Source organism: Dunckerocampus dactyliophorus, chromosome 7 (assembly GCF_027744805.1).
Source record: "Dunckerocampus dactyliophorus isolate RoL2022-P2 chromosome 7, RoL_Ddac_1.1, whole genome shotgun sequence".
NCBI lineage: Eukaryota > Metazoa > Chordata > Actinopteri > Syngnathiformes > Syngnathidae > Dunckerocampus > Dunckerocampus dactyliophorus.
In genome coordinates, this window is record NC_072825.1 from 21864206 (window position 1) to 21890863 (window position 26658).

Genomic DNA, 26658 nt, shown 5'->3' on the forward strand with positions numbered 1-26658 from the left:
TGACCAAAGTTGTTCCAGCTTTGCAGTCTTGACAGTCTATTTTAATTTTATTGTGCGCAGGTCCCGGGGTCCTGATGGGGAATCAGGTGTTCCAAGAGGTAAATATGTACAGTATTTGTTAATATTGCAGTATGATAAGTCAGAATGTGTACATGTAGTATCAACAAATTCAAGCAAAACTTTTTTTCAGCTTAATGCCACAGACAAAGAGCAGCTGGTAAGCGCTTTTAAAGATTTCCACGAGAACAGTCACATAACATTTTATTTCTCAAAGCGCCTTCCTTCTCTCCTTGCAGTTAGCAAGTAGTGCCACCAGATGGCAGCATTTGAAATCCGCTGGAGACAATCTAAATCCATCAAGCAATCACATGAAGCCATCACATGAAGCCTTCAATTTTTAAATGTCTTTTCATGTTCATTTTTTTTAAAGTCATCTTGACCTCTGACTATTTAAGGTGTCAGCATTATAAAGCTGTAGACGTATGATACAATTGTGTCGATTTAGGGACTTTGTGATTGATGCGAACAATATGTCACAATAAAACTGATTGAAAGTGTATCTTAATGTGTGCCACATTATTGCAGATCCCATCTAATCCGTGCATGTGTGGTGGGACTGGAGACGACCCGGTGCTGCACTGAGGCTTGTGCTGATGTTGCAGTTGGCTCAGCAGCCACCTAGTCTATAAATGATTTATGTGCTGCAAAGTGGCCATTTTGCAAAGTGCAAATATGCATCTCATTTCATCTAAATCTGCAGCCATTGCTGATGAACAGAGGATTTCCCACAAATTGGCTCATATGTGAGAATAAAAGCTGCATCTCTTGTAGGAGCTGTCTGTACCAACGCCAAGCAAGATGCACATTATGTTTACCGCATAGCACACATCTAAGAACAATTTTAGAGGGGCGGGGGGGCAAAAACTATAGCACCTGTCACTCTTTAATGTGTGCACGCACACAGTAAATGTGTTGTAATATTTCATAATAACCTGTTATCTAATACTGTACCAAAGTGGTCCAAAGGAAGCACCGTGGTGATGCATAATTTGTAAAAGTGTAGTGTTTGATTATGACCACCAGGGGGCTCCTGACTTGGGGGGGTTGACTAGTGCACGCTAGGTTCAGCTCCACACAACTGCATTGTGCACATCACTTGGAGGAAGTCTTCAGCCTGTCTGCACTGCAACCATGGGAAACACAGGTCTGTTTCATTTATTGTTTTGTAGGATTACGTATAACGTACATGTACATACATTTGTTTGATTGTTTTAAAACAGCGAGGCAAATGTTGGGTAATACCCCAATGCATTTTTAATCATGCTGCATTGCTGCTGCTTCCTAATACTACATTTTAATTTCTCTTACCTAATGGTGATTTAAATGAATGTGTTTAGAAATATGACAAACTTGTTCCCGTAAGGTGCTAGTACACCAAATATCACTCTTACATATTTTGCCTCTGTGCAGTGCTTCATACTGCTGCTCCACCTTTCTTTGCTGTGCATCTTTAGTGCTGAGAAAAGCATTGAGCAAGGGGTGGGGTGGGGTGGAGGGGGTCCCCCAGAGATTTATGGAGGCAAGGTTCCGGCTTTGCAGGCATGCAAACCCACCCTAAACACCTTTTTTTTTTTTTTCCTTGCAGAGGCAATGTTTCCAGAACAAAAGGACTTTGAATATGGTAAGACCTACACAGTGCATCATTTCTACATTTTACCTTCCATCCTGGATATCAGGATTATCACACTAAATTGTTCTGAGGGATAGAAAACTCGAGAAAAAAAAAAACCCTCTCCTTTCACTATTATTTTGTATGCAGTACAGTCGTCCCCCCCCCCCCACTTCACGCTTCGAATTTCAAGCATAAAAATGCCTGAATACACAAAAATACAAATGTAAGCCATTCAAAAGACGCTTTCAAAGATGCAATGCTATGTAGTAGTCTACACTGATCGCTAGGTGTCAGTCATGTTATTGTAATGTTCGGTGCGACACACAAGCGCCAGACTTGATCGCCGGAACAACGGGCTTTTATGGCAGGTATGGATTATCTCACAACAGGCACAATGATCCCTAATAAAAATCCCTATAAACACAGGCTACTGTTGCGCCCGTAACCAATGCCAAGCTGAAACTCACCTCTGAACCCCCAACGTCATTTCCTGTCTGCCTGTCACTCAGCTATCCTAGCAAGAGCATGAGCCTTATTTATGTCTAAAATGATTTATTTCCTGTTATTATGTTTACTACATTGGGTAATGTGAGTGTAAAGGTGACTATAGGGGTGATATTTAATGTCGAGAGGGCTCTAATAATGTTAAAAAAACATATTTAGAAGGTCATAAACTAGGTTTTCTATGCACTATCTACAAAAATATTCAATTTCTGAAGAAGGAATCCTATTTTGCAGAAATTGACTTATCACGGTCAGGCCTGGAACCAATTAACCGTGCTGAACGAGAGATTACTGTATACTGTCAATGCAAGGCTTGACCAAATTGCTGATGTAGTCATAAAGTCATATTATAACAGAAGCGATATGTTAACAATATGCTTGCGTGCAGCTGTTTCTTAGCACCTACTGCTAAAACATGTGTCAAAGATCCTCTATATGGCAGGAGTGCTCTGCTTTTTTTAAGCATCTAGTACAAAAACGCTACACAAAGAGCCTTTATATGGCAGACGTGCTCAGCTTTTTTAAGTACCGACTGCCACTCAAAGATCCTTTACGTGACAGGAGTGTCATGCTGTTCTTAAGGATCTACCTCCAAAACACGAGTCAAAGATCCTCCATGTGACAGCGCTCTATTTTGGGGAATCTAAAAGAAACAAAAAGTTTGAAGTAAACTATCTTGTGTATATAACTCCATTTTCATTGTAGATGAAGACACGTTGAGGACCACAGGAGTTGTTCTCGCTGTCATCATGTTTGTTTCTGGCATTTTGATAGCCTTAAGTAAGTTTGTTTTACTTCTTTCAAATGTAGCCCAGACATTGCTCACTGGACACTTCATCAGGTACACCTGCACGATCTAATGAGACCAAGTGTGACGTTTCACTCTGCAACAAATATTATACTAGGGATGGCTGATAATATCGGCCAACCAATAACATCAGCATGAGAATGAGGATCATATCAGTATAGTTTTTTCTGCGGACGTTGGCAGTCGAGTAAGACCTCCTCAAACAACACCGTGCCCCACAGAGCAATAAGCAGTATGTCCATGGCCCGGAGTAATTTCCAAGTTTTGGTTACGTTTTGCTCTCGGCGTGTAATGCGACCCCGCCTGCATAATAACGCTGATTACTAATGAGAAGCACGTACCGCCGCATGCGATTTCCAGCTACTGCAAAGCAACTGCGCTTCACCAAACAGGAAACTGAAATGCAAAATAAGAGCCCAAAACAGGAAACGATGTGAAAACTAAGGAAAACCAAAACTAAAGTCCAACCTGCTGGTTATGCGAGGGGTTGAGTAAGGCATGTTACTTCAAAAATACTTCTAATATCACACCTCAGAAAGAATCACTTGGAGTCACACGCAGCATTTTGGCACTTTTTCTATAACTTGTATTGCAATTTGCACTTGTATTATTTTGCACAGTGTTTGTGAAATGCATCCACTAGAAGAAGCATAATGATTTCATTACACCACATTAGTTTGAGTGAAGAGCTGCTGTCTATATCGGTGTGGGTTGATATCGATATCGGTATTGGTAATGAAGTGCTGGACAATATCGGCTCTCGGTGAGAGAGCCAATATCGAGCATCTTTATTGATTATTATACATCAACATCATACTGGCTTGTTTCTAATGTCTATGTTTTCATTGTCAAGACATTTGTCAGTTATTCTTCTTCATTGACTTCATAGCTGCACTGTGCAGTACACAGGTCCTCTCTATTTCGCTCTCACTGTCTGACTGTCTCATTTTTTACTTTGTCCCTCTCACTTTATTCTCTTCCACCTCTCTCTCTCTCTCTCTCTCCCTCTGTCCCTCAACTGTGTCTCTCCCTGTGGCGCTCTACTCCAGGGGTATCTAAAGTGTTGCCGGGTGTCCATTCTAAAGATATAGCTTATAAGAGAACTTGTAATTTTAGGAGAATAACGTACTATTATGAGGAAAAATTTCACTTTAGTAGCATGAAGTTGAAATATTAAAGAAAAAAGACTTTTAAAAAAAAACAACAACAACGAATTATGTAGTCATTTTGAGAAAATTAGGTTGCGGAAAAATTTATGATATGAGAATAAAGTCAAAATATTATGTGAATAAAGTCATAGTTACAAGAAGAACGTTGAAATAGTTGGAACATTTAAAATAAAAACATCACAAATGGGAAAAAAAAGCTTGAATTTAACTATAATATAGTCAAAATACTTTTAAAAAAAGCCACAAATTTACAATAAACTTAACAAAAATAATGTCATTTTAGTAGCATAGATTTGCAAAAAGTTGAAACAAAACAAAATAGCAGCGTTGAAATATTAAAGAAAAAATACATTATTTTATTAGTGGGAATTTTTGGAAAATTAGGTTGGGGAAAAAAGTTATAATATTATGGGAATAAAGTCAAAATATTAAGACAAAAAAATAAATTTTATGACAAACTCGTAATATGAATGTCATTTTTGTAGCATAGAGATGAAATATGAAAGAACAAGTACATTACTTTATTAGTTGTAATGTTTGGACAATTGGGTTGGGGAAAAAGTTCTATTTTGGGAATATAGTCAAAATATTGTGAGAATAAAGTCATAATATCAAAAGAAAATGTACAAAGATTGTTTAAGAAGTCAGTTGAAATATTTGGGGAAAGAAAAAATCAGAAATGGAAAAAGATACTCCGATTTAACGAGAATAAAGTAAAATATTAAGAGGAAAAAGTCAAATAATGAAAATGTCGTTTTAGTAGCAGAGCATTTAAATATTAAAGAAAAAGACTTTGTTTATTAGTTGTAATTTTGGGAAAGTTGTTTGGGGAAAAAGTTATATTATGGGAGTAGAGTCAAAATATTGTGAGAATAAAGTCATAATATTACAAGCAGAAAAGTTACAAAGAAGAGAAAAAATATTGGAGGGAAAAAGAGCAAAGACCAAAATTCACACTAATAATACGCTTTTTCATCCATATCACAAAGCTGAGATGCAATGTTTTTCTTGAAATGCAGTCATGGAAAAAATGATTAGACGACCCTTGTTCCTTCAGTTTCTTGTTCATTTTAATGCCTGATACAACTAAAGCTACCTTTATTAGGACAAATATAACAATGACAACAAAAATAGCTCATAAGAGTTCATTTTTTTGGCAGTACAATACTATAGCTATTCATGTAAGAACTTAAGTGATTTTGGTTATCAAGAAAACCATGGAAGTTGCTAGATATCACCTCTTAAATGTAACTCTTATGAGCTATATTTGTTATCATCATCATATTTGTCCAAACAAATGTACCTTTAGTTGTACCAGGTGTTAGGATGGATCAATAAACTGAAGAAACAACTGTATATGACTGTATATCTACAGTACAGTAATTTCTTAGCATGTCATGTGTTGCTTTACAAAATATCAAAGTGGCAATTAGATCCTTTCATTGTTCAGCATGTGGCCCTCGGTGGTAAAAGTTTGGACACTAATGCTCAATTCCAGTGGTTCCCAAACTTTTTACAATCGCGTACCTGAAGCCACGTACACCCTAATCCTGCACACCTTTCGTTTGAATGGCTTGAATTCGAGCATCACTTTTTTGTCCACTCGCTATGGATTAAGTCTGCAAGTTAATTCAATACCAAATTTAAGGGGAAAGTTTAACAATTACAATAAAGCATTATCCAAAGTACAAAAATACATCGAACCAACGATAAAGCCTAATTTTCAGGGAAATCAAAAAGTGGGGCAGGCTGGGAGGCTGGGAGGACTTTCAGTATTAGTGCAGACCTGCCAACACGTAGGAATTTGTCGTACTCAGCATGCAATTTGACTCTTGAATACGCTTGTAAAGATGAATAATTAGATATTAGCAGTTTCTCAATAGTATTTCTAATCGGGGGGGGGGACACACAACATTTGTGTCCCCCAGTAAGCGCATGACAGAAAATAATTGAGAAGCACTGGTAAGAATTACGAATGCACTTCTTGCATTGGATGTCATTAGACTGCGCAGGTGTACCTAATGTACTGGCCCGTGAGTGCGTGCATTGACATGTTTTGTAACCAATGTGTCGTTCCTCAAACAGGTAAAAAATGCACAAAATGTGTAAAATCCTCCCCCAAGTAAGAGTGGATGAAGCGCTTGTGCATGTTGTATGAATTTGAACGCCAAGACCAGCCGTGATGAAAAGCATCATGAAATAATTTGCACTATTACTTTTTTGCTTAAAGATTCCCGTCTCCTGTCCTGCATTTCCAACACCAAAACACACACTCCGAACACATGACAGTTGTGTATTTTGTGGATTAGGCTCTTCATGTGTTGGTAGTGTGGCCTTACTACTGATTGCATGGTAATAAAAAAAAAAAAAAGTAACTCTACGAGGACGTTGTTGCAACCTGAACCCTTGATAATGGATGATGCCATGTGGCCAGTGCATGTTTTATGAGCTCAAAGAAAACAATGTACTAATGCCTCCTCATTTTCTACTCACAGATCATCAGATACTCAAATTCCAAAGACAGAGGGTGAGACCACTTTAAGATGACTTGTGAGTTCTCACAACCCTCACATGTCAGCAATCATTTTATTAGATATTTTCAAGAGACAATACCAGAGAAATGACATTTAAATATACTTTAGTCAGTGTGCTGCAGTATAGCTTTACTAGCCACTGAAAATAAGTCAACACACAGTCCTTATTGTCTAAATAGCTGTACACTGACTACTCTGACTAAGAATATTCCTTTCTAAAGGACGATATAATCAAGTGGTGGCTGAACTGTGAGGGGTGTACCCACTTATGTGAGATGCCGTATGTTCTTAAGTACAAACATAATGTGTTTTGCTCTTTCCTTTAGTGCCTCCTCCAGCTGTGTAGAACATTATGTGTGAAACGGAGACCAGCATCAGCAAATATGCAATGTGCAAGTATTTTATGGCCGTTAAATGATTAATACAACTGTCCTTAATTTATGACGCATGATGTATGTCACATCTACTCCGAGAAAGGCATTTGAGGGCGCAATATGTAGGTTTGTCCTAACAGCTAATTGGTGCTACTTTGAAAAAATATTCTTTCTCTTTGCCTGGGTCATTTACTCTAATGCTATATGTTAATTATACTTTAGGGCGCATGCCAAATGAATTAAATCAACATCAACTTTTTCATATTTATCATTTATTGTCATAAATTGAAAGGCGGCCATATCAGTCTTAAGCTTTTTTGTGAAGTTATACAAACGTAATCTTGGTTACTCACTATTTGTAAATATGCAAATCTTGTTTATCTTATATTCCGTTTATTTTATTCAATTTTATTCATATTGCATTGAATTTAAGAGTGTTTTTATTTTTCTTCTGCAATCAAGCTGCTGCAACCAAGCAATTTCCCTTGTGGATCAATAAAGTCTGTCTAAGTCTATAATCATGCACTTTTCTTTTGCACTTACTGATCTGTTGTGGTGATAGTGAAGCATGACAAGATGGTGAAGAATCTTCAGTAAAATGGTAACTAACATTACTATGCAAACATTTTTTTTATTAAAGGGAGGGATATATTAGGTATAGGGGTGTAACGATTCATATTCCTATGATCCAACTACATCGATCTGGACAACTAACATCATTTAAAAGGTAATCAATCGATTGCATCAATACGAGGAAATAAAGCATTGGATTTAAGCACGGCAGGCTTTGTGGGGGTTTTTTCGCACTTTTGATGATAAAGACGTTAAAGGTTACTCGATTCAGTCTGCCTGTCTGTGATGTCATCGCCACGCACCAGCAGACAACAAAACGCAGCATGGCGGATGACAGAGGACAAGCGGGCGAGCGAGAAATAATTAAACCACCATGGCGTTCCAGTGTGTGGAAACACTTCGCTTTTGCAAAGAGGGAGATGTTCTAAATAAGTCGCTCGCTGTTTGTAGGCTATGTAAAGGTTAAGTAAAATACCATGGCAACACGACAAATCTGTCGAACCACCTGCTAAGGCACCATGGGATGTAGCACAACGCTGACCGTCCAGGCACCTCTCGTTCCCTCTCTGCACTTACTGTACTTTTATTGAAAATGAGAGCAGAAAAGGTTAACCTCCTGTTAATAACTAAGTGTTGGTTGCACTTTATTCAAATAAAATATGAATGCATTTGCCATTAATTGTTCTTTACTTGTTTGTTTATATCCATAGTTCATTTATACCTGATTCCGTCACAAAAAAAACAACGGGAGTCTAGGAAACTTCACCTGCACTGTCCAGTAACCAGGTATTTATTTCACACACACACTGGTTGAATTTTTTGCCTAAAAGGTTACTGAATCGATTAAAAGTTATTGAATCGTTTCAGATTTGTATCCGTTAATAAAACAAATAATGAAACACAATGGGTAGGCATCTCCTGTAAAATAATACAATTAATATAATACTTTATATAATATATGATGCAGTCTCAAAATCTTTACTTTTTCAGTTGCCTTTAAATGAGAAGCATGCAAACCAGGACACTGGTATGAGAAAACTTTATGAATCAGTGAAATTCCAGTCAAGACAGATCAGATTTCAGAGTGAGTGTGTTTTTTTCTTGAAAATGAACAATTCCTAAAGAGTGAATGTAAAGTGTAGGCTATTACAACTTTCCTGTGAGGTGTTTGATTTTCCACGCTGCTCATTTGTGTAGCCGCGTGCACCCCTGACCTTCTCAGTCGTGACTCATCAATGCCTGCTGTGTGTGTGTGTGTGTGTGTGTCTGTGTGCGTGTGATGCATTTGTCATCAGACATAAAAGATTTAGAACAGTTTTTACACAGTAAAATGTACTTTTCCTCAAAGCAAAGTTTGTTCCATCCGCAAGGATGACACAAACAAGTCACGTGTTTTTAACCAGTCAAGAAGAGAAAGCGCTGATTGAAGTCAGCATTCTGATTCACCATCATCCTTATCAATGTGATTGTTTGGCTCTTTCAGGGACTTCCTGAAGGTCGTACTGATGATTTCATAGAAATCAAAGAGTTTTGGGGAAATAAGCAGTGTAGTCTGTAGCAGACCATCCACTGTTTTGCAACTTTGACTTCAGCATTTAAAGCAACCATACACTGGACACTTGCACATGCACGTAATGAGTTTCAATATAAACATCTGCCTTTACAAAGATGATAATGCTCCCTTTCAACTATGAATAATATTACATTATTTTACACACACAGTGTAACAATCTGCAAAACTTTAAAGGATTGACTCAACGAAAGCGCTTTTTCTTTGGCTTCATTATTGTGTTACGCCACCGCCCCAGAAGAGTAGCAGTGATGGCAATGAGGAAGCTTGTGATGATAACCATAGACCCGTAAGCAGAACTGACTGCGACATAGGGAAGTGTCTGGCAATATGATCAATACATGTAAATGAATTTAAACCATGTTGAGCATTAAGGGATTGTGTTTGAGTGGGGGTTCCACTGTTCTACTTTTTTTATTATTATTAACAATTTCCAATCAACTTTGTGAAAGGCTGGAGCACAGGCCAAAGAACAACACAGAAAATGATTCATCGTGGTGAGGATCTGGTTGAAGGTGCAGAGCTTTTTAACATGAACTTTACGAGATTTTCCTTCTGTGATTTGTCTCTGAACGATGCCTGGATTTTATCATCAAAATACAAATTTGTGTAGGGCTGTTTGACGTTCGCGGAAGTAGTGCATTATCTTTTGTGAAGGCAGAATTTGGGGTGGTGCTTTTGTGTTGTGCAAGTGTACCTAGTGTTGTTGTAGCCGAAGACGTCGACTTCATTTATAATGTGAAACAAAGAAATCATCGTCATTTTTCTTGAAATGAAGTGAGGTTAATCCAAACAGCATGTGGGGTGTCTGTGACACAAACGCCCCATGCACTCAACATGGCAGAAATAAATACAGCGCTATAATTTACTGAGCAGCTAAAGAATGAATCATAGTACAATTTGAAATCCAATGTGAATTAGCCTCACACATGAAGATGCTGCCTGCATGTCATGTGAACAGCCTTCTCAATAGAAGATTCACTGCGTGTCACGTGACTACAAGTCATTCGTGGTGGTCCTGCCAGGCCACGAAACGTCGGCGAGTCGGAGTACTTCGTTTCTTCAGCAGCAGTTTGAGCTGAAAGAGGGGGGGAAAACATGCATGATGAATTTATCTCAAACTGCTCTCGCTCTCCGTCGCTGGTGTATGTGACAGGAAGAAAAGCTCTGACTTGCTTGGGTAGTAATCGTACTTGCAGTTTCGCAGTTCATTTACATCTATAAATAATAGTGTAAGACGACTCGTCTTTTTTGGTCTAATAATCGGGTCAACAAGATGCTAAAGCTCACCTGCTCCCCCTGCTGGCCACCCTGCAGGAGGCGAGCAGGCAGGTCGTTCTCCATGTTACGGATGCTGGGATCGGCTCCTCTGCTCAGCAGCAATTGCAGGATATCCTCCTGCCGGGGGTTACCATGGAGACAGGCCGCCATGTGCAAAGCTGTGTGGCCGTGCGCCTTTTAAGAAGACATGACGATGAGTCACTGAATCTGTTTAACATGACTGTGCACGCGAGGACTCACTTTCATGTTGACAAAGTCTTTCACGTTGTGTAGAGGTATGCTCAGCAAACAGTGGAGCAGGTCCATGTTGGCTTCCTTCACAGCCAAGTGCAACACGGTCTTGTTGCTTTTGATTTCCTGCAATTTGACAAGTGGGAGTGATGGGGGAAAAAACACAATCAGTCGCACTGGGACATGCAAATAAGATGAGAAAGAAAACAAAAGTGAGTGTGCGTGTGTAGGGGACTCCCTCAGATGATGACATCACACGATGAACATGGGCAGTTCCCTTTTTAACAAACGGCTCACTGAGCACAACATTAGGTACACCTATGTAATTGTCCGCACATTTTGACTTTAGAGTCTAAAGTCTAATGTGCTAAAGCTGTTGTTTGGCTAAAGTTTAGCCAAATGAGGATAAGCGGCATAGAAAATGAATGGATAATATTACTGATAGATTTTTCTCTCATTTGCTGCTCATAAACAGGCTGTATGGGCGCATGTTACTGTTAGAAGGTCATTAAAAAGTCAATTTTGCATAATAGCTGACTTTTAAGGTATATACTGTGTGTGTGTGTGTATAAGCAAGTGGGCAAGTCAGCAATTATAATCAAAGCAGTAGATGATCGTAACGCCACCTGGCTGAGTGGAGAGGCGCCTGCAGTGAGAAGCATCTGCACACAGGAGAGCTTCTCTGCAGCTTTGCTCTGCAGGTGAACATCCGCCATCCCACAAGCAGATAAAGCTTTCATGGTGACACAGTGAGAGATGGCTGCACAGTGGAGGGGGGTCATCCCTATAGGATAAATAAAAGCAATGACAAGGTATATTGAATAAACGTATACAACCAGATAATACAATATAGTGTGTCAGGCCCATAAAAATGGGAATGTATGTAATTAAGTGAAGGGCATAATACAGTATTTTGTTGTGATCCATCAAGCAAAGTCAGGGTATACTGTATACAGATTTTTTTAAATATTTTTTCTTGCCATTTCTTTTTAATTTTGAGTTATAAAACTACACATTTTGGGTTAATACACCAATTTCAGCAAAATCATAAAACATTGGAATACACTCACACCAATTTTAACAGCACTTAGTTTAAAATATGTACATGTCAAATGTAATACCTTGCAAAATTTGATTTAATATCTTTCAATACGTTTACATTTTTCATGTTTGTTATTTACTACTTTTTAAAGCCTTGCGAATTCCTTTTTTTTTTTTTTAATAGCCTTTGAAAATCACCATTCCACTCATTTTTAAACATCACTAAATGTGCTTACATGTTCAAAATGTATTAGACAGCCCATTAACTGAGGAGGAGCATGCAATATGAATGGCACTAATTAAAACTACACAAATTGAATAAGGCCCACAAATCCCAATGACAGCTATTCTAAGACCACGCTCATTGTCTAACCTATTTGGCAACATGATTTTTTTTCATGTTGGCATTGAATGGGTTACATGTCAGTGTGAAATACATATTATTAAGTACACCTTGCCATAGTTTATCTTAACTCTGAGAATCAACACAAACCTGTAGTAATGCCAATCAAACCTTTACAGTTTAGATTGCGCCAATCTCTGATGCATGTCTTGTCACTATATTTTCTTCGTAATATCAAAGGCACATTAAATATTTCCTATTCATTTTTTGCCAACCGCCCACAACCCATTTTTGGGTCTCGACCCACCAATCACTATTGTAGCATGGGTGCCTGTATATTAAGTGTGTGCTCCGAGATTACCTTCAAAATTTCTGGCCTCGAGGTTGACTGCACATCTGCTTGAAAAAATTACCTGAAAAAAAATACCAAAAAAATATTTAATATTTAAAATTAAAACATTTAATATTTAATTACATAAAATAATGTAAAAAAGAAAATAATTAAAAACTAAAAATTTGGAGATACAGTACATGCTTTGGACATGGCCATTTAGGTTAACACAGAGAGTGATGTTTCTCCAAATTTTGTGGAAAATTAATTGAATTAAATTAATAAATAATACAATAAAAGAAAAATCATCCAAATTTAGAGATGTATGCTTTTCATAGGAAGTGACCATTTAGTTTCACACATTGATTGATGTGTGATTGTACATGTATAAACACGTATCTTCAAATTTTGTGGAAAAAATACAGTAATACATATAACTAAAATAAATAAAACAGAAATCATGCAAATTTGGGGATACATCCCTTTCACAGGACAGTTTGCTGTAAGATCAAGAGCAGGTCAATAACGCTGCACACACTGGCTGTGTCTCCATTGGTGCACTTCCATACATACTCTTACACGCCCTCACACTTTTTTAGCTTGCGAACTAAGATCTACCTCGTATTTTAAATATAGAACATATTTATATTTATGATATTTATAAAGAAAATATGAGTAGGAATTTATGTACGTTATACATGTATATCAGGAGTGCACACACTTTCTCAGCATGCAAGTGCAAGTCAAAATGATCTACCTCTTTCTATAAAACATGTAGGAGCCTAAATACTCTTTAAGTTGATTGATATTAGGATAAAAGGTTATTTAGGTTTATTCAGCTAAAAATTGGCTATTTACATTATTTACAAGTGAAATGTTGATAGTTCATATATACAGTAAGTTAAAAGTTAATTCATTGTACTTTGTGTGTGGCTAGTTTAAGGTGTACTACTTCATATAGCATTCTAATATTGAAGAAATGTTTGACTTTCCTATGTAATGTATGTACATCTTTAATTGCTTTGACCCGGAAGTATCTATAAGGTGATGTAACCTGGAAGGGCAATTATTAGGTATAGTGGAACGGAGCCACACAGTTTTTTGACCTCTCTCGCACTGTGTTCTCTCTCTTTATCTCGCTCTCATTCTCTTTTTATTAGTCTTTAGAAACTCTCGTTTCGTATTTGGTCAGTATAGAATGTTGTTTGTTTTGCAAGTAAAGTGAACCAAACAAAGAGGAGTTTTCTGGAGTGTTTTTTGCATGCTGCTGTGAGAGGAGCACGAGGGAAGAATTGGGAGCGTCAAGCTAAGGCTTCGTAACTAGGAACCTACAAAACATATACAAAATGTAACCAGTAAACTCTGAAATTCTATTATAACTATTAATGATTAGTATTTCACATTCACATTTTCAAGGTTTACAGGTAATCAAAGTAGTTGCTGTCATAATTCACTTCGATATGGAAATAAAGATTCCACATAACTCCTAAATAGTTATGTACATAACCTGAGTACTGGTAATATGGCAGTCATATTAGCTATGTAACGTTCATTAGGGCACACAGTTCATGTGTTACATCCAGTTAGCATTTGCTATATCAAACATTAGCGATATACAATAATTTAAAATGATTATGCAAAAGACAATGCAGCCAAAGTCAAGGCAACATATTGAAAAGGTTTAATTTCATCATGAAATAATAGTTTAAGAAGCGAACGTGGAGAAAACACAGATTTCTGTAGGAGAGTTCATGACGCCAAGCAAAGCCAGTAAACAATACACTTTTTTTCTACGTAACTAGCCGCTACAAGTGAACAGATAACTTTATAGATATAGACATCTTACCGCTGAGTTAGTTCATCCATAATTAGAATAATAAAGATGAAAGTTGCATCTTCGTGTGTAGCTTGAAACGCTGCGGGGGAGCAAGCGCGAATCAGGAGGGGAGCTTAATGTCAGCTGACTGATGTCATATGACAACTACAAAGTGACGTTTACGTGATTGACCCAAACTACCTTGGCGATCTACCTGTAGCTCACAATCGACGACCCCTGTCCTAAATGGTGAGTGTGCAGCAATGGACCTTAACTACCCTCGATCATCACCATCTTGGCTACTGTATGTATCGGAAGCGGCGGGACGAGCTTGAGTGATAGCAATTTACCATTAAATAGGAGAGAAGAAGAAGAGGAGAAAGTGGATGAATATAGTGATCACCATTTCTGGTAAGTGAGCAACAAAAGTAATCGATTTGGGATAGCACTACACTGTCAAAATCCACGCAATCAGTACGCAGTGTACAGAGTATACATATTAAAGTGTATTGACAGTGTTTGGTTTGAGACACAGCGTGTGTCTCCCAAGTGGTTTCGTCCTTTACCTGCAGTACCCCAGGGTACCCGTCGTGAGCAGCCAGGTGAAGGGCACTTTGGCCTTTGACATCACAAGCGTTGATGTCTGCTCCAAACGACAGCAGATCTTGCACAATGTCAGGATGGTTGGCTGTCACCGCCACCAGTAAGGCAGTCTGCAAATAAAATAAAATAAAATTAAAAAGCTCCCATATCTCAAAATTCAAGAATGTGTCCGCTTACTGTACATACTTTTCCTTTGTGCTCTTTTGCATCGAGCTTCCCCAAATCCCTCAGCTTCTCTGCAGCAGCGAAGGCCCACTCCCTGAGGCCCTTGGCAGTATAGATGTGCAGGATGCTAACCAAAAGAAAATGAAAAATTTGCTTTTAAGCCTTTATCTGGCAAGGAACCTGACTTGGTAACTACAGTGGGTGGTAGCGGCCTCACTATCAGGCACGGCCAGCCAAACAAGGAAAAATTCTAATAATCATGAAAGATTTATAATAAAATAATCCCATTATAATGAAATGTAGCCAGAATACAGTCGTCCCCCGCCACTCGCGGTTTGAATTTCGCTGCTTCACGGTGTCACGTTTTTTTCTAAAATATATGAATTAATAAATCATGTTGTATTGTGGTTGAATACGGCCTATTATTTGTCAAAGTATATGCATATTGAAGCAATTTTTTTGCCAAAATCAAGCATTTTCAAGCATATTAATGGCTAAATGAGCTCAAATTAATGTATAAGGCATTCAGAAGACGCTGTGAATCATATGTCGTATTCTACACTGGTCACCAGGTGTCAGTAAAGTTACTGTAATGTACGGTGAGACACACAAGCACCAGACTTGATCAACAGGCTTTTAATGCAGGTTTGAATCTCACAACAGGCACAATAACCCTAATAAAAACACAGGCTACTGTTGCTGCAGTAACCCACGCCAAGCTAAAACTCAACCCTGAACCCCTGATGTCACTTCCTGCTCCCTACATGAGCACAAGTTTTATTTATGGATTATTTACTCTTATTATATCCACTATATTGGGTAATGCGAGTGCATAGGTGACTGTAGGGGTGTTATTTCATGTCTAGAGTGCTCTAATGATGGTAATGATGTTTCTTTGATCTGTGAACATATTCCATTTATAAATAAGGAATCATACTTCGCGGAAATTCCCCTTATCATGGTTGGGTCTGGAACCAATTAACCGCAATAAACGAGGGATTAATGTACTGACGAAATTAAAAATACGTATACACACAAGTCAAAAAATGTCAATGTGTAGTAAACCTCATGAGTTTGACCTTTGTTCCACTTCAGAGCTCAATTTCTTCCAAGTATGACTCACCGACTTTTGTTTTTCTTTCTATGATTACCACATTGCACATGTGTCATTTTTAGCTTACCGCCGAAAGTGAATCTCTGGTGGAAGTAAACACATTTCTGCATTTGCAAATAGTCATTCACAATACAGTACACACTCATGTCAGGATTGAGTCAGCTTGATTTTTAAAAATGTAGTCTAGACACGGCGCCTAACAGTTGTGATATTATCAGTGGTGTTTTACCACTTTAACTACAGTACTGTCTACACATTTACTTGCAATGCAATTGCAGTTTACTACAAACCAATCTGTCATAAAAGAAAAATTAAATTTAGCATTGAACCAATGCTTTACTGTAACTTCTGTTTACCTCCATGGTAACAAGTTAACATCATTGTACTTTGCAATGTCACCAGACAAGGATACCAATGATGGCAGGAAGAAAAGTGTGATAATAACCATAGAACTAGACTATAAACTGGTTGGTCTGGTTCAGGAGTCTGCAACCCGTGGCTCAGGAGTCGCATGCGGCTCTTTTATCCTTCTGCTGTGGCTCCAGCTGGTTTATACTTCTGTGTAGGTCACTACGCCATTTCTCCTGATGCCATTTAAAAGCCTTTTAAAGTTCTGCGTGGGAGTTAAGCGTGTGCCGTCAATTCTCCACCATAGTCCTAGGGACAGTGCTTTCTGGTGGGTCAGCTCGGTGAGAAACCATGATGCTGGTTGACTGTTTTGCTTTTTAGCTTCTGTTGTCGCTAATGAACAATGGCAACTAAAGAGGCACGGAGAGCAGTACTGGAACTGGAACTGATCAATGTGTTACGACATTAACAACTAATGTGACTAATTGCCAGGTGGCAACAGGTGTACCTCGTCACTCCAACAAGAAGACAGAAAAGGAATGTGACAATATGCTTAAGGAAACTATTGTGGCTCCAAATGTGTTTTAATGTTGTGGAAGCGGGACAAAATGGCTCTTTTGATGCTAAAGGTTGCCGACCCCTGGTCTGGTTGCTAAGTACAATTTCAGCAATATAGTTTATTTCACTTATTGTGTTACTCATTCGCAAATTGATTCCAGCAGTACAGCAGTGGGTGGCAGTATTGCTGTGCAGACAACTTCCTGTTTCCTCTTCCAAGAGTACTTCAAAGAGAACTTTGCCTTTACTTTAGTTTTATTGAGTTTAATTATACATACACTTTATGCTCATTTGACAGTTTTGCGATGTTACTTAAATTACTTAAAAATCTGACTTTGCATTATTATATCAAAGCTAAATGAAGTTGGATTTTTTTGGCAAATTAGGTTGGGGAAAAAATGTATAAGATTACGGGAATAAAGTCAAAATATTATGGGAATAAAATCATAATGTTACGAGAAGAATATTTACAAACATTTTTAAGAAGAAAGTTGAAATATTTGGAAAATTAAAAACAAATAGCAAAAATGGGAAAAACGAGTGAAGTTCATGCTAATAATATGCTTTTTCACTTTTTATCACAAAGCTGAGATGCACTTTTTTCTTGAACTATATCAAAGTGGCCCTTGCATCCTTTCATTTGTCAGTGTGTGGCCCTCGCTGGCAAAAGTTTGGACACTCCTGGCCTAATGTATACCACTGGGTGTTACACACACATACATCTATCATCATAATGTCTTTGTTTGCAAGCCAGTTGTTCGGCACTCATGACAACTCACGTGTCTCCATCTTCGTCCTGGCCCGTGACTCTGCTGTAGTCCATGTCGCTCAGCAGCCTTCTAGCCTTCTCCAGTGTGCTGCCATCCAACCATGATCCTAAAGTGGATGGAGGGGCCTGACTGGGCTGTACACGGGACCAAGAAGAAGTCTCACTCTGACCGGCACCTGTCATCAGGCACTCCTGCTCAAAAGAACAATGCATCACATTCACCCGCCAAGGTAGGATTAGTGAATTAAGTCCTGAGTTAGGATATTTCCCTCACATATGTTTGAGATGCATTGCCTCCAAATCCTTGAGGCTGCTGCTGCTGCGGCTGGGAGCTGAAATCTGAGTGCTGTGGGATGTTGTAGCCCACAGGGAAGCTGGGTCCTGGCTGGTTGGGGTCGTAAGAGAGAGTGGGCTCCTGCATGAGTGCCCATTGCTCATAGTCCATAGCTGTCATGTCCGTGTAGCTGCTTGATGCACCTAGAAGAGAGTGAGACAGAGAATGGATGGCCACCAAAAGCTATCAAAAGCTAAAGCATTACCAACACAGTTGAATGAGGTCACCATATTTGTTGACATGCATTACAGTGCATCTAGAAAATATTCACAGCGCTTCACTTTTTCCAAATTTTGTTAGGTCACATCTTTTTTCCAAAATCTGGAACCAAAGTCCATTTTTTTCAGTTTTTTCTTTCCTTGCCATCTATCCCCAGATATTCTCAATTGGATTTAGATCAAAGGAACAAGCAGGATGGTCCAAAAGAGTGAGGTTTTTCCTCTGGAAGAAGTCCTTTGTCAGGTGGGTATTGTGAACTGCAGCGTTGTCCTGCTGAAAAAGCCAGTCATTACCACCCGGATGAGGGCCTTCAGTCTCCACAGTCAACTGCCGTTTGACGCCCCTGCACAAACTAGAGCTCCGTTGTCCCATTGAAGGAAAAAGCACCCCAGATCAGGATGGCGCCCCCTCGACTGTGCTGTGTGGAAAACATCTCAGGTGGGATCTCCTTGTCATGCCAGGAACATTGGAAGCCATCAGGACCATTAAGGTTACATTTTTTCTCATCAGAGAATAAAACTTTCTTCCACCCCTCAATGTTCCATGTTTGGTGCTCTCGTGCAAATTCCGTTGAAGGAGACGAGGCCCCTTTAAGACATTTTTTGTTCTGAAAACCCTTCTCTAACAGATGCCATCTGATGGTTATTGGACTGCACCCGGCACCAGGAGCAACCTTAATTTGGGATGTCTTGACGGACGACCAATTTGATCCCCCGGCTCAGGGTCGGGGAAATTTTTCTGGGTCAACAACTTGACTTTTTTGTTCCATAACTCCCAGGATCTTTAAATAAGTTTAAAATGTCTGCCTTGCTGCGTCCAAACGTGTGCTGCGATGCCTTCCTTATGCAGCTCCACAATCCGAGCACGTTCAGAGAGAGAAAGCTTTTTTTTGCCTTTGCCATCAAGAGATCATAACAGTGTGAATACCTGAGAGAAAATGACATTGAGTCCACATTTTTGCCAAGATTTTGTCTTTTAAAGGCTGTGGTCTTAAACTTTTGATGAACAGCCTATTTCACTTTAATGCTTTAATAAATTGCTTCCTCAAAAAAATAATAATTCTCACTCCCATTTCCTCTTTTTGCATTTTGAAGCTCTACTAACAACCTCCTTAAAATCCAACAGTACAAAATATAAATTCTTGCAGTTTTTCAAACAGTGTGCAAACGATGATCAGGAATGTACAGTGTTTGTATTTTAGTTCATTTAGCTATTTTTATGTTTGAAAATGTTTAGGTTTTAACTTAAAAAATACATAACATTTACTTTTCACTTCTTATAAGCCCTGTTCAACCACGAAGCAGCACAATTTTTTATTTCCTGTCCTGTCCAGCCTTTAAGGCAGATAGAATTGTAGATCTAAATGCCCTCAAGTGCTCAACAGATTTACTCTGCCAGGGAGAAGTGTGATATACACTTCCCCTGTTATACAGAGTTTATTTGACTTTGATGCTTGTTATTAAGCAAATTTGAAGCGGCCGGGCTGGAGCAGGAGGGGACAGAGAAGAAGAGAAAAGGAAACAGCTCTTGCTTATTGGATTGTGCATGTGTAACTAATGAAGTGTCCAGGCAGCATATCCTGCCTTAAGACAAATTATTGAAATGCTTTTAACTGTTGAGATTGGCCATTTTAGTACTTTGGCAGTAGTCACTAGACTAGTGCTCTTGGCTGTGATTATTTCCTGACACGGTGCCGAATATTTCCAGAAATACTTCACTGACTGTGAATGTTGCATGACTTACTGTAATTCACAAGCTAAAAAGGACAGAGCGCCGCACGGTGGCCCAGTGGTTAGCATATTGGCCACAGGAGATCGGGCAGAATCTGGGTTCCAATCTCTGTTGGGCGTCTCTGTGTGGACTTTGCATGTTCACCCCCGTGCATGGGTTTTCTCCGGGTACTCCGCTTCAATCCCAAATTGTTAGGTTAATGTGACTCTAAATTGTCAATGGTTGTTTGTCTATATGTGCCCTGCGATTGGCTGGTGCCCAAAGTCAACTGGGATAGGCTCCAGCATACCCACGACCCTAGTGAGGATAAAGGGCATAGAAGATGGATGGATGGAAAAAGGACAGACTGCTGTAAAGAAGTCTTACCTGAGCAGGTCAACGTCAATGGTTCTGATGCGGACATCTGCTGGGAAAGGAAGTGGAGACAGTTGTAATCTTAAACCCGTATTATGATCATGAGTGAAATGCTGTGTGTTATCTTACAGCAACCATGTTTGCAGCAACAGGGCTGGTTGTATTTGAGGGGCAGGAGGTCGACACTGAGGATGTCTCTCGCTTCCTCTTCTGCTCCAACAGTTTCTTCACTGTGGGCAGAGTGCAACAAGGCTTCTCCTTTGGCGCTGGTAACCATAAATTTAACATTTAATTTACTTATATTTATTTCTGCTATGTGATGTCAGGAAAATGGCCGCGCTATTTGATTTAAAAAATATTTCTAGCTAGCAGTGAACAGATCGATCCAAATATCAATATTATTGATAGCGTAACGTCAGTATCAGCTCAATAAGATCCATATTTTTCACTTCTCTTTTATGTTTATTTTCCACAAATATCTGTGGGTTTTCTTGTTGTGCTGTATATTGTTACATTGTGGATATTGTTATATTGTTCACAAACCCAGGGTAAAAGTCCGTGAACACAGGAGGATTTAAATGAGAGCCAATAGTAGTGTTTACTTGTGATTTTTGCACAGTTTGCTTTTTTGCTCAATGAATTTTATGTAATAAAAGGGAATAAGTGTAATATTTTGTTATTGTTATCCTGTCTAATTTTGTTGTATTTATATATTGTTAAATCACTCATATATAAATTTGTTAATCTTAATGGTGTTTCCTTACTCAGATTGTAATCATGATCAACAAAGTTCAAGTAAAAAGTATCGGTATTAGTAAGTAGCAATTTGGAAGGCAAAATATACAGGACACTATGCTGTACATTCATTATTGGTGCGGATGTTCATTGATTGTACTACAAGTCCCAGGATGCACTGCAGAGCGAGCGTCTCTACGCCTCGCTCCTCTATCAGCAGTATAGTCTCTTAGCACTTGTTTGAATCAATTTAAAGCAGTCATTTTATGACACCTAATCAATGGTGCACAGTTTAATTTTGAAACACACCTTACAATTTTGTGTTTGTAATCCAAACTATGCCAAAACGCAAGCTAGTTCACAAAAGATTTTTAGCTTAGCCCCAAAGAATGTATCAATCAGGACGTACGGTGGCCTTTAAGGGATGAAAGGCTCTTGGCAATAGGATGTGTGCTGAAGTAGTATTGTAATACATTTTTTATTTAATAGTTTTAACATTTGTTAAATTTTAAATTTAATGAATTTATTCATACAAATTTCAAGGTAAAGCACCCTAGATTCTTCCCTTCTATCTGTTTCCATTACCTTTTCCACTACATCAAGATAAAAACGTGTTATTGAATGATTATGTTCTGCCCTGGTTGAAATTTCCATTAGCAGGTAAATGAGAACAAAAGGAAAAAGTGATGAAGTCCTCAAACACACGCACACGTGAGTGAAAAGCACAGTTTCCACTCTGCGTTTGAGCTGATACACCTCCTCCATTAGGAAGACAGCTGAAGCAGGTAGACTTCAACAGAAACCTTCACAATGGGATTGCCTACTCCTTTTCTATGACATCTTTCTGTGCTCCGTTACGCTCGCAGAAACAAAAACCACATCTTCCTGTTCTGTGTGACACACATGAACGTGTCACCTTGGCACATTCACTGGCCTTGTCTGCTTTCTACTACATGTCTGGAGGACAGCCTTTCTCTGTTTCTCTTTCGCTGTGCTGATGTCCACTGCTCCAATGTAAAAAAAAAAAAAAAAAGAAAAAGAAAAAGAAAAGGGCTTCTAGAACAATACATGTAAATGAGCTGTGGTTTTGCAGTTTCTGTCTTTACTTACAGGTTTGTAATGTGCCCCGTAAAGGTCACTTTATCAGAATACTGAGTTTCATGATCTAGTTTAAAAGGTTCTATCTACCATATATCAGACTGAGTCATTTGAGCTTTACAAGGAAAGGTCACCTTAGGTCAAAAACTGCAATCTGGAACGGGAAATAAAAGACGCAGTCCATTTTTATTAACTTTATAAAGGTTTTTGCTATTTGTTTTGTTTTTTTGTGATGCCACCACAGGGTAGTGCCAGTGATGCCCCAGACAAAGAGTGTGATGATAACCATAGAAGCACAAATGAGACTTACTGCAACACGGGAATGGGTCTGGCTGCTCATTATAGTATGAGCAATGCATTCACTGATTCAGTCTTTTCATCCTTTTTCTAATGCTTACCGTGTTTAGTGTCACAGGTGAGCTGGAGCCTATCCCAGCTGTCTTAGGGTGAAAGGCAGGGTACACCCCGGACTGGTTGCCAGCCAATCACAGGACACATATATAAAACAATCGTTTACACTCGCATTCACACCTCTGGACTATTTTGATTTCCCGACTGTAACCACTAGTACAGCATGTGGCAAAACAATTATAATGAAATTACAAATCCTTATTCATTCCAGCAGTACAGTAACCTCTCATTTATTGCAGTTAATTGGTTCCAGACCCAACCGTGATAAGAACATTTCCATGAAGTAGGATTTCTTATTTATAAATTGAATATTTTTGTAGTTAGTGGACAGAAAACCTGTTCATAACCTTCTAAATCTGATTTTTAACATTATTAGAGCCCTCTAGACATGAAATAACACCCCTATAATCACCTTTACATTTGTATTACCCAATATAGAAGACATAATAAGATTAAATAAGCCATTTAAGACATAAATAAGACTTACGTTACTATAAATGCGTTATCTAGGGGACCTGAAAGAGAGGCGGACAGGAAGTGACGTCGGGTTCAGACTTCAGTTTCATCTTGGCGTGGCTTAAGCCTGTTTTTTGCTTTCCCCAGCCGATTTCCGTGCAGACAAATGATGTCATTTTCGCACCCACTCCCCCTCGAGCGGCCCTTTTCATGCGGAAAATTCCTGCTCCAATTTTTCTAACTATGCGGACGGAAAAATGGCAGGTGAGCAGGAGATCCTCGCAGCTGAAGTATAGAAATACCGGCAGTTATATGAGGCAGCCTACCCTAACGCACACTAGTTTAAACATGGAGAAACACTGAAACAAGCTGTGTTTTAAAGTCAAGTTGTTTGTTTTTTATTTCCCTTGGCCGTGTTCAAGTACATTTTCAAGTCCCTGTGGTGGCAAGAATGAGCGAATGCAGCATTCCTATTCAAAGGACATTTGGACCACATTCTCTTCCTTTTCTGTCGCAGCCGCAAATAAATACAACACAATTCTTCTTCTTCAAGAAGTAGACGCACAAGTGTCGCCATGTTGGAAGTCAGGTAAACAATGAGCAACTTCTTCTGCTCTAGTTTAGTACCGTGGCAGACGCGTGTTTTCGATACACTGCCCCCTGCAGTTTGGGAGCAGACACCGAGTATAAAGTCACACACGGTCTCTCGAGCGGATTTCTGCTGCTCTTTTCCCCGCGGCTCGTTCGAGCGGGAAGTATAACCCAGCCTTTACGGCTGCAACAGTAAGATAATTCAAACCTGCCATAAAAGTCTGTTGTTTCCGATGATCAAATGTGGCGCTTGTGTGTGTCAGCGAACATTACAGTAACATTTGTGTAGGCTCTCAGTCGTACAGGAGTTGTCCATCGAGGAAAAGGCTTCTTGAGACGTCATCTGTACTTCTGTGAAGAATGTGTCGGACGTTTCGCTCCTCATCCGAAGAGCTTGACGAAGCTGACGAAGCTGTTCGCTGACGAAGCTCTTCGGATGAGGAGCGAAACGTCCGACACATTCTTCACAGAAGTACAGATGATGTCTCAAGAAGCCTTTTCCTCGATTACAGTAACATTACTGACACCTAGTGACCACTGTTGAATACTACATTTCATCAAAGTTTTTGAACACATCTTTTGAATGCCTTGTAATTTAGTTGCCTTAGCCATTTTTATACTTGAAAATGCTTCATTTAGGCAACAAATAGGTAACATTTGCTTAAATATGCATTTTTTGACTAATCATTTACCGTATTCAACCACAAAACAGTATGATTTATTAATTCTGATATTTTTGAAAAACCGTGATAGAGGGACGCCGCAAAATTTGAACTGCAATGTGGCGAGGGACTTCTAAAATGTCACAAGGTGAGAGTATCGCTCTGCAAACACCTTGATCTCTGTCCATTAAAGTATATGTGTGTCAAGCATGCAGTAGTTTTAGGGATGCCTGATCATGTCGGCCGATATTGGTATCGGTGGTTCATAATCGTATAAATTGTTCTGCCGATAATGATATTTGACGCGCGAGTGACGACATGCTCCAGACAGCAACAACATTGTTAGCTCAGGATGTCTGCAGTCTGGAATTATTAATTATAGGTTTTGCCTTTGGACTGTAAATATACCATTTGCAATGAAAGTGCTGGTTATGTGAAGGGGGAGGAAAGCATCTTCCTTTAATACTCATAGTCTAATATTTTTCCTTCATGCTGCGTTCATGTGTGACGTGCTGAGTGAGCCCAGTTTATCATTTCACCGTGTTTTAGAGTTTCATACTTGACTTTGCTCTTATATGGATGTTTGTGCCACATACTGTAGAAATGTGCAGCTTTCAAAATTGTATTGTGATTTTTCATTGTGAATTTATAAGACTAACCTGTCTTACTTGTTGATAGTAGGAGAACATGCTGTAGTTTACTATCCCGCATGATGTTTTTTAGGACTTTTGTTGAGACAAAATGTTTCATATGGCACTTTTTCTAGAACTTACATTGCATACTGCAGTATTTGCCTTATTTAGCACAATGTGTTTATGTGTGAAACGCATCCAGTGGCATCACAGTAAAAGAACATGTGTGTCACAATACACTCAGCTCAGGAATCGAGACAACACACGATATTGGGTTCGCAAGAAGGAGACGAGACGATATTTTATCATTACTTTTCAGAAAACAACAACGACAATATAGAGGACTGGACAAACAGACTTTTTTGTTGAACTGAGGCACTAAACAACGTTCGGTTTCAATCCTGCCTCCTGCACTGCCACTTCCATATTACGTGTATTATCATTCATAGTAACGATGCCATAGGTCACAGTCTGATAGTCGCAGTCTGCTTCTGGCTGCCCTGTTCTCGGGAGACAGCTTTTCTCTTAAAAGATATATCGTCACGTTTTTATCCCACGAGATCTCGTTAGTTTGAAGCAGGAGTGGCTGCCTATATTGGTATTGGAATTGAAGTGCTGGACAATGTCGGTATATCGGGCAAGAAAGCCAATCTCGACCATCTCTCGTTTTATTACATGGTCTCGTTATGTTTATACGACAGTTAAGAATGTTGATATGTTACTTAAAAGGTTGCCTGTGCAGTTTGTGTGATGATGGTCGCTTCTCTGGAACTAATGAATTCATTTTACATTATTTATCAAATGATTTTAAATTAGAACAACTAGGAAGTCAACTAGAGTCACCACATGGATTGTGTTTGACTTTGGAGGTTCCTCAGTATTTGGCTTGTGTCCAATGGGCTACCCTGTATCAAATGAGAGCTTTGGAAAGCCCTGGACATTGAGTCATGTGTGTGGGTGTCAGTATGGGGATTCCAGCGACCTTTCTCTTCTGAGCTCTCTCCTCAGAGAAACAAGTCACACTGACTGTGCCAATTTCCTCGTTCTGTGGTCTAACACCATCAACATGCATGATAAAATATGTCAAAAAGCAGACAGAGAAGGTTTGATTTCGCTACAAATTCAAGATGCTTATCTTTGAATCATCCAAAAAACAAATAAGACATAATTAGCTTAAGACAACGTTACTGACAAAACACTTTTTGACTCATATACCTGTACTTGAAATCACCAATTCAAATGTTAAAAAGTAGCATAATATAGCTTTGTAATGAAGCAATGGACAGCATCTTTCAATCACCACATGTCAGATGCCCATTCACTTCTGAAGATGAAAGCTAAGTGACAGTAAAGTTGGTACTCACGTTCATCAAAGTGCATGTCTCTGAGCTCTGGGATGAAGGGGATCAAACAACGGCAAGGTCGGCCTGCAGTACTGTGAGTGATGTGTGCTTGTCTGATGTCTGTCTGCCTGCTTTGTTGTTGACAACTCACCAGTGCTTGTACACACTGAGCACACTGCTTGCTCATTAGCACCGCCCCCACAAGTGGGTGTGTATACTTCTCCTTCCTGCATGTGCGTGCGCGCGTGTGTGTGTGTGTGTGTATTGCCCTCTCTCACTCATTCAATC

The 26658-nt window shown here is 39.1% G+C and overlaps 2 protein-coding genes across 6 annotated transcripts in view; one reads left to right on the forward strand and one right to left on the reverse strand.

Moving 5' to 3' along the window:
- The window catches only part of LOC129185393 (FXYD domain-containing ion transport regulator 6-like), a 23357-nt gene extending 13070 nt beyond the window's left edge, over positions 1-10287 (forward strand). Inside the window, exons 1-7 of one of the 5 annotated variants that reach the window (XM_054782387.1) lie at positions 188-217; positions 297-1204; positions 1646-1681; positions 2882-2956; positions 6239-6275; positions 6649-6680; positions 7014-10287. In XM_054782387.1, coding sequence (XP_054638362.1) covers positions 1192-1204; positions 1646-1681; positions 2882-2956; positions 6239-6275; positions 6649-6680; positions 7014-7033 — 213 coding nt within the window. In that variant the 5' untranslated portion in view covers positions 188-217; positions 297-1191 and the 3' untranslated portion in view covers positions 7034-10287. Of the gene's footprint in view, positions 1-60; positions 99-187; positions 218-296; positions 1205-1645; positions 1682-2881; positions 2957-6238; positions 6276-6648; positions 6681-7013 lie in introns of those variants that run through there. The other 4 variants (XM_054782385.1, XM_054782386.1, XM_054782383.1 and 1 more) reach the window with 4 other exon arrangements.
- LOC129185392 (NF-kappa-B inhibitor delta) lies at positions 8664-26481 on the reverse strand. The gene is made up of 12 exons (XM_054782382.1): positions 26392-26481; positions 20572-20708; positions 20455-20491; positions 18079-18281; positions 17815-17996; positions 15037-15142; positions 14814-14960; positions 12462-12513; positions 11343-11500; positions 10726-10842; positions 10495-10659; positions 8664-10282 (listed from the first exon to the last, which is right to left on the reverse strand). The coding sequence occupies exons 1-12, from the start codon at positions 26405-26407 to the stop codon at positions 10208-10210; spliced, it is 1395 nt and encodes a 464-aa protein (XP_054638357.1). The 5' UTR covers positions 26408-26481; the 3' UTR covers positions 8664-10207.
- Positions 26482-26658: the final 177 nt, after the last annotated feature.

Bases quoted from the DNA above. Each gene is read 5' to 3' on its own strand.
- LOC129185392 (XM_054782382.1), bottom strand. The intron at 15,143-17,814 runs GTGAGTTGTCAT...TCTTTTGGTTAG, and splicing joins CAGGACGAAGATGGAGACAC to CATCCTGCACATCTATACTG. The intron at 12,514-14,813 runs GTAAAGGACGAA...ATTTTTTTTCAG, and splicing joins GGTACCCTGGGGTACTGCAG to GTAATTTTTTCAAGCAGATG.